Below are 11,969 nucleotides of genomic sequence, written 5' to 3' on the forward strand. Positions count from 1 at the left end.
ATACCTCTCACGACGCTAGTACTATCGATGTTTTCAACTATCGTTTCGAAAACTATCGAGTGGCGGTACTATCGATAGTATCCCAGCTCTAGATTACAACTTTATGACCTTATTCATAAAAAATAAAATAGATAGAAAATGCCGGTTTCTCCTGCAATTTAAAAGGAAAATAATTTTTATTTGCTGTCGATTTCCATATAAAATTCAAAAAATTAAAATCGTTTTTCACTTAAATTGCTTTCGCAAAAAGTGACATTTTCATACAGCTTTCGTCAAAGAATATATACAGATAATAAGTGACTTTTAGCTCCTTCCTAATCAACTTAAAGTTAACTTATAGTTAGATCCATTTCCTGCAGGGGAAAATGTCTTGGCGCGTCACTATGTTCTTTGCCTTATTTTCGAACTTGCATTATTTATTTTTATAATGACAACTAAATTCGCCTGAAAATGTTTTGAATATAGAAATGCTCACATCTTTATTATTATAAATAAAATATAAAATTGCCGTTCCAAAAAAATACTTAAATCTTCAACCACGTGTGACATTCACATGGAAATACCTTTATACATATGTACATATAGACCCAGTCGGAAAAGTAGTAAGACATTACATGCTCGATAAATAATGTATTGTATTTCTTGTGAGTTCTCGATTATATTATTGCTAACTATGTAATCAGCATTCTAATGTATTCAAAAAGTTCCAAAAATTTCGTATTAAAACACATTCGTTTCTCGATACTAGGTAATGCAAAATTTAATGCCCCACTTTTCTTGGGACATCGCTCTGGGGAAAAAAATGCATTTTCGAATGTCAAAAGGGTTGTTTTACTGATTATTTTTTCGATTACTATACATTACATTTTCCCACTGGGCATGTACATATGTATATATGTATTTACATTTGCCTTTCTATTATTATACTAGCATCAGCAGATTGACGCCATAATTCACACACTAATATACAAATACATATAATTTATAGACATATTTTTTAGCTAATGGACTAAGCATAAAACCAAAAAGTGGACATAAAAACCATAAACCAAATCTATTTGAAAGCATATTTAAGATTTATAAATGTTAACCTCAAAAAATAGAAGGTAAGATCTAATTTTATAAGCAAAAGTGGGCATTTGTCATAAATACAGCTAGCATATATATGTATTGATTTATTTTAAACACAAGGAAGCGTGCTGATTGTTTAACGAGCAAATGTGCATTAATACGTACATACATACATTAGACCGTACCATCTTACAAGCAAACAAAAAAATGTTCGCTATATACCCCTGATCTAAAGTATTTTTAACTTTGGACTGATTTCGATACTTATTATTTCTTTTTATCGGAAAGATATCTATCTCAAGGGTGGTCCCATACCAATTTGGTTTAGGTCCGATCATTGGATCATGAAGAAATTAGCAGTACTCCTAAATTTGTAAATGAGAATGGAAGGCGGTTGTGTTTTTTGCTTAGAAATTACTTTTTGAAAGCCAATTTCGAAAAAAAAAACTTTTTTTGGCCGAAGCTATGTATGTAAGTTTTTCGGAAATATTCGGTAAATATATTTTTATAATATTTCTACTGGAGTCAAGAAGCAAAAGTTTTATGATTATCAGTGCACAGAGCATAGAAACAAAAAAAATGCTGAATATATACGAAAAAATAAAATAATTTAATTCAGCATTTAATCATTATTTTATGATTTTTATTTTTTCCGCTTAAAAATAATAATTATTTTTTAGTTTTATTTTTTCATACAATGAAAATAATTATTATTTGATTTTAATTTTTTGCGATCACAAATTACGGTTATTTTATACTTTCATTTTTTCGTTCAGAGATAATAATTTTAGTTTATTTTCCACTTAAAAATAATGACTATTTATAAAGTTTAAAAGGCCGCACAGATGCAACCAATTGAAATCTTGAACTATAAATTTTGGGACTTATTCCTTTTATTAATGTTTATTGGTTAAACTCGAAAAATAAAAATCATTGTAAATTACAGTAGGACGTAAGAACACAAATACGTGAGTATAGTTAAAATTCTTTTACGACGATTATAAGTTGTTGATTTTTGTGGTTAAAATTTAAAAAATAATGATTATTTTCCGTCCTGCTAAAAAAAAGCATTTGGCCGCAAAAAAAATTTGTACGCGAAATTTTTTCCGCTGCCGTCTAATGTGCATACTATAATACATACATACATATAAATATTTAAGCTAAATAGTTGACAAAAATTTCAAGTTCAAAATTTCATTTAGTGAAAGGCCATTTGCATGTTAACTGCATGTTGTAATACATTTGCAATTCAATTCAATGCCGTCACCGGCTGTACCATTTGACAACTTGATGACAAGCAAAATACCAAAAAACATTTTATCTATTTAATAAATTGTTGTTGTAGCAGCAAGTGCAATGTCATTCAGAAAATGGCAAAAGAGAATTTTTAGTATACAATTTATTATGCATTTATTAGTTTACAATCTTTATGCGTTGTCATCCTGTCACGTTTTTGAATCAAGAATGAACAAAAGTGAATTTTTCTATATACAAACTTTCAGCAGCATATAACAAGCACTTATCAAATTACTATCTCTCTATCTCGTGGCCGCTGTCATAAGCAGGAAATTTCTCCAAAAATGTTCATAGTTTTTTACGATATGCTTGCTAAACTCATTCCTTTAACCTCAAACACAAAGCGCTCAAAATTTCCCATCTATATTATATAGGGAAAAACCTATTTTTTGCAGAAATAGTATAGAATCCTTTGGGGGTGTTTGGGGACCCGTAAGCAATAGTTCCAGTCTCGTGAAGAGAAAAAGAGTTTGCCGATTAAAAAATATACGTTTTCAAGGATTCTATAAAATTTATACGAAAAATTGATTTTGTTTCATATAAAATACTTACATGGGAAATTTGGAGCACTTTGGGCAACAACTAAATATTTTTTGAATAAAGAACAAACAAAAAAGGACGAAACCGAACTTTATATACCCGACGCAGATATAAAATCTCCCGTTATATGGGAAGTGGGCGTGGTTACGTCCGATTTCACCCATTGTCAATGCCAACCTACCTTGGATAAACTGCAACCTACATACCACATTTCGTTGCGATATCTCAGCAGACGGATGGACGGACAAACATGGCTTAATCGACTTCTCTTTTCATTCTGATCATTTATGTATACATATCTCGATTCGTTTTGGCTGGTACAAACAACCGTTATGAGAACAAAGTTAATATACACTTGTGCACAAGGGCGATCGGGTACAAAAGCAAGAGGGCATTAAAATTTCGACTTTACTTTTTCTGGGCCACCCTATTGCTCATCATAGCGTTCATCATACGCCCCGGTAATCAAAAATGTGAGAATCTGTGAGCAATCTATAATATAAAAATAAATTTTGAATAATCAACTTGAAGGTAAATATGTATTTTTAATTGTGTTCGTCTTGTCTTGTTGAAATAATTTTACTAATAAAAATTATGTTAAAAATTATTTTAAAAAATTATTACTCGATTTGTTGAGTATAAAAAAATATTTAGGATTCTATAGAACCAGCACTTATTTAGCATGCTCTGACCAGATGCGTAGAGATGCAGAATAATAAGTGAACACAATTTACGTTCCGAGGGTTTTAATATGATTAAGTGAGGTATGATGACCATATTCGTATTTATACATACTACATACATATGTATCTTATAAGAAAGACTAGTCTCATATTCAGTGACCTCACAAACTCATTTATATTGAATCTTATGAAAGTTCAACAAGTTGAAAAAAATAAATAAAAATATTTATCTTCGACATTGAAACTGCCTTTTTAAAGTTATATGTATAGTGCTCATGCAGAATCATAAACTATTTAGATGGACTTAACGGGATTTTGAAAAATTAGTCCAACATAATGAAGGCGCATTTTTGACTTTTAAGAACTTACAACGAGAATCGTAATCAGCAACCTTAAAATCATTTATATCCTAGTAGGTGCGATTGTACTTTTTTTAGCCCCTTTTCGGTACAAGCGCGCTTTTTCATGGCAGATATGCACTACAAACCTTCGCCATTGCCCACGAAAATACGCTCCTCAAACCAATGGGCCACGACCTAACAACAACCAAATTCCAATGGTCCCTAGGTAAACACGTACTGTAATGTGAAATTCATGGTTAGAGGCATCAACTTTGCATGTTTCCATATACATGGGGCAAAATTCGCCAAATGTACCCGGGAAAAATTTTATGGCAACATTTTATTCAATATCCACCACATTGTTGCTATGGTTACTGGTAACCAATGTGAGAAAGAATTCTTTTCTATTGCGGTTTTTAGTCGAGTTATACGAGTTTAAACATGCAAATTTCAGCCCTTTCTCTGAGAGTCACAAGTTTTCTTAAAATTCTTATCTCATGTCATACCTATGATAGAGAATCAAAAATTGCTGACCTATTAGAACTTTTTCCGTGCTTTTTGGCGGAAATTATAATTTGCAATAAAAAAAATAATAAAATTTTATTGCATTTTTTAAACATTGTGCCAGTTTTGTTTCTTTCGCAGAGCTTATTTTCTAAGCTTTCAAACGATATATAATTTGTATTGGGCGTGGGAAAAAGACTACAAGTTGTTCAATATACAACGCACTCGGACCGCATTTTTGTGGACAATAACAAAAGTTTACAGAAATTAAAAAAATGGCCGACCAGCGACATTTTTGTATGAATTCGAATGTAAAATTTCCCGCTGATTCCGAATACGAAACTAAAATGTAAAAGAGTAGAACAGTTTTTGAGATATAGCCGTATATCTGAAAAAGGTGCACTGACTTAATTACAATTTTCTGTCGATGTAGGTGGCTTACCGCGACATTTTTGTACAAATTTCTATGAAGAATTTTCTGCTGAATCCGAGTAGGAAATAAAACTGTAAGAGAAGAGAACAATTTTTTGAGATATAGTCAAATTTCGTGGATTTGAACTGAAAAAAGTGCACTCACTTATTAAATGCAATTTTCTTTAGATATAGTTGGCCAATCTTAAATTTCTTTTTGTAAAGTAAAGACTTTCTATCATCTCCGTCAACAATATTATCTAACTGGGTAAGCAATTTATATATATAAATATATAAATTGATGGAAAATTGAGAAATTTTTTTACATATTAATTTTGCCATTGGGGCATGGTTTATATTTATGGCCCACAATTAAAGTAGCTAAGTGGCTTTAGAAGATTTGACTTTGAAATATAACATAATAAGTTTCGCTTGAAAAATTTTTTATTTTTATTAAGGTTCTATTAAAGGGCATCTTAAACTACACCTATGGTTAGTTCATCGTCAAAATATTGTTTGGGAACCCAATGAAATATTACTTTAAAGGAAAATGGTCTACCTCGAATTAAGCTACTTTAAGCTATTAAAATTATGTTTTGTTTCTATAAAAAAAAAGTGGATATCGTTACCTTAATATAGAAAAGCCCCATCTAACATTTCGGTTTCTCTATGGGGGAATGAAAAAACTCTGTAGAAAATAAGGTCCTTTTGCTGCGAATTTCTTTCAAAGGCTGTTTTTGTTGAAGAATGTAACTACCCTGCAGAAAAAAATCAATTGATTAAAATAACCAACTTATAGTTGTAACTAACTTCTAAACCGATATGACAAAACTAACTTTAAATTAGTTGTTAAGTCTTGCAGCAGTCATGCAGACGTTATCGGGAGTTTGTTTTCTTTATAAGCTTCCATTAAAATCTCCTCCTACAAAAAATACTTTCAATATACCTTTTTTCTACAATACTTCGCAGATTTTTTTTCGATTTCAGGACAAATAAAACAAGGATCGACATTTTACATGATTATTTTGATGTTATGTCCTATGGAATTCAAATATGGGACCACCTACAAAAGAACATGTAACCAAATAAGAAAATATGTAATGTTAAATTAAATAAATTAAAAAAATATAAAAAAAATCTTTTTTTATTGATAGTTTATGTCCAAAAGTAGTTAGCTACAAGTTAGTTGGCATCTAATGCAGAGGAAACCAGTGATCACTATTTTGCGGCCATCGCCCTTCAAAATTAGTTAATTACGACCAAAGGAAATAGTTAAAAATAGTAACCACTAGTCGACCGATAGTTAGTTAATAGTTAGCTACAAACTAGCCCCATTTCCTGCGCGGTAATTTTATGCTGTATTAGTTATTTTTAAAGTCCAATAAGTTTTTAGTGAATAATCGGCAGACCTGCCAACAGTACTGAATTTGAAAAGAAAATTAGTTAGGGTCTTTCTATATTAAGGTAACGATATGTATGTTCATATTTAATACAAAATATATTTAATAACAAGAAGTTTTGCACTCGAATTATTCTCAAGTGGGCAATAAAAATTCTCCGCCGTTAAGTCTTCGACGCTCAAGTGCATTCTTTTACATTTAATATACATACAAAAAAAAAAATAAGTAAATAGTTAGTAGAAAGAAAACTTATATACATCCATACATGTATTCCATCGTTTTTTTTTTTTTTTGTTTTCAATTGACCATTTCATTGGCTTGGTAGTTTTGGCTGTCACGCAACATGCAATAGCAGACAACGTAACAGCAACGGCTACTTATTGCATATACGTGCACAATGCATCAGTTGCATGCAACAACAGCAAAATTAAATATGTAATGAATTTGAATGCTAGACATTGGCGCGCCGATAGTCAAACAGACTCCGATCGCGTCTGAATCGGGGCTATCAAGAGCAAGGTTGTGTATTAAAAGGCAGCTAATTTTAGTAGAGATCGGCGGCGAATTGGCAGAAGAATACCAACATAAATACATACATACATATGTTTGTATGTACATATGTATGTATATACACGTGAGCAAACTTGTACATCTATACATTTGTGTTTTTTTTTTATACATTGTTCGTATGTAACGCCAAGCTTGTGAGCTTGCTTGCACCTAGCTCGCTTTGGTAATAACAGCTGTTCGTTCATTCAGTTGTTTGCTGCTTGGGTGACTGGCTGACGTTGTTGGTGTGTCGTCGTGTCGCGGAAGTGGCACTCAGTTGCAATCGGCATCGTCGCGCGTTGAATATATGTATGTATGTAGACATATGTATACGTATACCAAAACGCTTATAAAATACGAACGGCCGGCGATTAATGTATAATTTTTTTTTTTCTTGAAAATATTTGGCAATTTTCATTTTACCTTTGGTTAATTAAAGACAGTTTTCCGTTGAAATATGAAAGCTGAAAAATTGCTGAATGTTTTGTATAATAGGTAAAATATGCTGTGCAGATGATTTTTTGTGGATTAGTTTGTTTTTGATTTTTTTATATGTATTACTGACTATGTTGCAAAATTTCATTTCCGCCAGTAAAGCTGAGCAAACATTTGCAAAATATTTTTAAATTAAAATATTTTTTTATTTACCTTTTTACAGTGCATTTTCTGCTCTTGGGACTGCAACACACAGAGGCTTCACACTGGAGCTATCCCGACCGAGATTTAGATGAAGGTAAATTTTGTATGAATAACGTAAATTAGCATAAGTAGCTAAATCACTTGAGTGGCAACTAAAATTAGAGCATTTTTTCAATTTAACTAAAGTGGAGCATATATTATACACTATTTTTAACAACAGCCAATTTGAAGTGTATAGACGTGCGTAGCAAGTTTTTTAGTGTCACATTGAACAGAAATTTGTACATGAATCTTTTTAAAGTCAAATTTTATTATACGTACACCCCCAGCTGTTCTCATACATATATATGTACTTATGTTTGTACGTAATAGATGTAATTGTCCACACACCCTGTAGGAAAATATTTGACTTAATTGCATAGTTTAGCGATGCACCTATTGCTCTCCCTATACAAGTTGTGAGACATAATATTCATCGGAAGTGAAACGGGAAATTGTGCATTTACTGTTGATATTAAAATTATGTATTTTATATTTAATTCAAACGATTTACACGGGTTTTGTTAAAGAAAACAATAACCAAAATTAAATAATAACAAAAATAATATTTTAAAACTTGTCAAAATTTGGTGCGGCTATAATTTTTTCGACTACTTTACATAAGTTGACTATGATTACTCGGCCGTGCTATCATAGTAGCACAATGCACTTTGACTTTTAAGCAAAATACGAGCAGGAATTTCAAAATTTCAACCCTGTTTGTGTGAAATATTTCATTTTTATCAGTATTTTTTCTTTTATTCAATCTTGTTTAAATAAAAGTGAAAAAAAAAATTGTCAGAATCCAACCCTCTCCCCCCCCCCCCCCCCCCCCCCCCCCAAAAAAAAAAAACTTGGCTACGGCCCTGGGCCCAACCCTAATGTGCCATACATATTTATTTATGTACTAAATTTCCCTACTGGGGTATTACCATGTCTTTCACTGCCATAGCGCAGGCTATACATTGTAGTCTGTTATTCACGTAATTTACTAGCATTCTGATGTTGGCGCGTAAATTGCAAAATTGCTCCACTTCTCATTATAATCGTACGACTAAGCCAGCGACAGTGAAATGTTCATTCTATTTGTAAACCTACATATTTACTTACTATGTTGTTATATGCGTTTGGAGTGGCTATTGTCAGCCGAATAATTGCTAAATTAGCCGATAGATATATGACTACATACAAAGAGAGAGAGACATTGTACTTACCGAAATATATATACATACATATGTATGTACATAGATATGTCTGCATTGTATGTTTTGCATGCATATGTAGCCGTCCCAGTATCTACTCATTTATGGACACACATATCTACCAAGTACCATATTTTTCATTTATTTGCTTAATTTGTGCAATTTGAGAAAGTGTTTTTTTTTCAATGTTGCTATATGGAGATCATTGACACCCGTTGGAGATGGTCAGTACGGGCACTTGCATAAAGCGCATGACTTGCTGCTAAATAATCAAATATGCAAATCAGAATGGATATATGCTTACATTTGGGTAATGTGTGTTATTTTATTTTTATTTTTTTATTCATATATAATCATTCACGAATATGCTTTTTGCTCTATTCTATATGCGCTGTGGAGTAGTACTTAAAAGTAGCTTTTGAGATACACATATGTCATACACATATGTCATAGAAGTGGGCGGTGCCACCCCCATTTTCCTAAAAAAAAAATTTAAAAGCCAATTTTTTGCGAAAGAGCGATGGTATATATCAGTTTTAAATAAATATTGATGCATTGCTTAGCCACACTGCTCAAAATATCTGAACGTGCGGTACAATATAAATTCAAGGCCGTATTTAAGCAAAGTCGCCTTACTTCGACAATTTTTAGGCGATTGCAATAAATGAGCTATCAGTTTATTTGTAAATAGATTTAATTTTCGATAGTACTGCATATTTTGAAATAGTGAAAGTATGTGATGTCAAAACTTAAAAAATAAAGAAAATATTTTTTTATTTTTTATTTGCCCGATGAAAACTCCCAACAATCCAAGCCTGACAATAGATTATCATACATAATTTTAAAGACCTATAAATCCTCTTCTCACAACATGTTCGATCTTCAAAATCTAATGAAAAATAGCCATTAAAAAACTACTGAATCTACAAAACCGTACCTTCGACCTAAAATGTCTAGTCGAGACTCCTAAATGTTTTTTGAAAAATCTTCAAAAGTCGGCAATAATATTTCTCATAAAAAGGAAGGAAATTACGGGGCACCCTAATATATATACACCTATATATAATACAAAGTTTTCAGTTAAGCTGTACCAAAAACTCCTCAAATCCCCTCTCCTTCCCGCTCCGTTAACTTTGGAAAATGTGTTTTTAAATTATACGTTCTCATTGGGAGCTTATTTCGTAAACTTCAAATTGAGATAAAAAAGAAATGGTAACCAACTTTTTCAAATCCTTTGGTGCTTTTTCATTATTCGACCAGCTTAATCAAATGATGTTGGTCCGATTCTTATCACATCCAATTTTTTGTAATAATTTTTGGTGCACATCGCCATTATCGCGAATTTTAAGCCACTTCCAATTTGTATCTTATGATAATTACCGGAAATTTTTCTACAAGTTTTTATTAAAAAGTTTGAAATTTTATGAAACTACTGAATTTTTCCTAATTTGCGTACAAAATTTGAAATTGGTCTTTATTATATAATAAGCTATAAAATAAATTAAATTGAATTTTATAAAAATAAATTAACATTATAACATGAAAGAAAAAACTCAAACATGTCGCACTCTTTAGATTTTTTTGACCATTGTATGTATTATAAAAAGAATTAGCTTCCAACTAAAAGTGCTCTACATAGTTGCATCATTTTCATTTGATCTTTATAATGTTAATTTCAACCTTTTATAATTTTTTGAATAGTTTTTCCGACCTGGGGTGGCATCTGTGATACTGGAACCCGACAGAGTCCAATTGATTTGAGCGTATCAAAATCATTAAAAGGACTGTATGATGATCTGGAATTTGACAACTTCAATGACAAGCAAACCGGCGTAAGCATCGTCAATAATGGACATTCCAGTAAGTAAACTCTTAAAAATACAATATGACTTTATTTTGAAATATTTTCCATCTTCCTGACTGTAATTATGTACATATGTATGTATGTATTTTTGTTTGCACCAACTAAATATCTTTATTCCAACATTGTGTCAATAGTTCAACTTGCTAACTTCTCCACGGAAATGGAACTGGAAGGTGGTCCGCTTCTAGATAAATATGTCGTCGAGCAAATCCACTTGCACTGGTGGTCGGAGCATACCATCAATAATGTGCGCTACCCACTTGAGGCTCACATAGTGGCTCGAAACAAACGTTACGCCAATGTGACACAGGCATCAAATTTCAAAAACGGCCTAACCGTCCTAGCTGTACTGTATCATGCATCGAATAAGCGCAACGAAGCCATCGATCAAATCATCGATTACTTGGACGATGTAAAAAGTTTTGATAAAGTCGATCAGCCAGTGCGTATGACAAAGCCATTCGTAGTGCGTCAACTTTTCCCCGAACTCAATGGTTATATGACCTATGCTGGTTCATTGACCACGCCCTCGTGCGCGGAGGCGGTGACCTGGATTGTGTTGAGCGAAACATTCCCAGTGACTTTGGAGCAGGTGAGTTGAGAGCAAATTTTCTTAAGGTATCATCTTGAATATGAATTCGCTTTGAAATGATTTGTAAACCTTTTCACAGGTCGACAACTTCAAGCAGATTCAATGTGAAGAGAAGCAAGTACTCAAAAACAATTATCGAGATATCCAAAAAAGCAACAGTCGTGCAGTGGTGTTGGTACTGTCTGCGGATGACAATCGATCGAATGCTGCAAATTCATTGCACATTTCATTGAGTGTAGTATTCTTGGTTTTAAGTGCCGCTAAATTCGTGTAAATGTGAGAACTAGTAATGTAATTTATGTACGTACATATAACAATAATATTTATCGCAAATATGACACGGCTATTATTTGCCATAACTGCAACATAGTGACAATGAACCAAATATTTTATTTTTATATTTTTTGCCAACTCATTGATATTTGAGTCTGAGTGAAAAAAAAATTAAATGTGGCATCAATAATTAACTTTACTATTAAATATTTATGTATTTTAAATCTTAGAGTAGTAGCATCTCGTTGTTATGTGTATTTATGTTATTTAGATGTGTAATATCTTCTATCTTTGTACTAGTCAAAAAATTTACATAAAATAATATGTAAAACCGTATATTTATATGTATTTTGATTAATAAACAAATGATAAAACATATATATATAAGCGTCTATGCAAAAGAGAACATCATTACTATTTATCAGGGACCGAGAACAAAAGGTTTGATCGCAACTAAATGTCATTCGCGTAGTTTTGCTCCCAAGAACGCCTTAAAAGCCAAACTGAAATGCGAAAAAAAACCTTCGGGAGTTTTCACAAGAACGAAAGTGAGAGCAAAACTGTC

At 32.0% G+C, this 11,969-nt stretch overlaps 1 protein-coding gene across 1 annotated transcript in view; it reads left to right on the forward strand.

The window, feature by feature from the left end:
• Nucleotides 1-11,751, forward strand: part of LOC118737556 (carbonic anhydrase 2) — a 29,851-nt gene extending 18,100 nt beyond the window's left edge. Inside the window, exons 2-5 of the mRNA XM_036468133.1 lie at nt 7,454-7,528; nt 10,377-10,535; nt 10,674-11,131; nt 11,211-11,751. Of these exons, the coding sequence (XP_036324026.1) occupies nt 7,454-7,528; nt 10,377-10,535; nt 10,674-11,131; nt 11,211-11,405 (887 nt within the window). The 3' untranslated portion in view covers nt 11,406-11,751. The remainder of the gene's footprint in view (nt 1-7,453; nt 7,529-10,376; nt 10,536-10,673; nt 11,132-11,210) is intronic.
• The last annotated feature ends 218 nt before the right edge of the window (nt 11,752-11,969 follow it).

This window comes from Rhagoletis pomonella, unplaced genomic scaffold (genome assembly GCF_013731165.1).
Source record: "Rhagoletis pomonella isolate Grant_MI unplaced genomic scaffold, Rhpom_1.0 Rhpom_scaffold_00004, whole genome shotgun sequence".
Classification (NCBI taxonomy): domain Eukaryota; kingdom Metazoa; phylum Arthropoda; class Insecta; order Diptera; family Tephritidae; genus Rhagoletis; species Rhagoletis pomonella.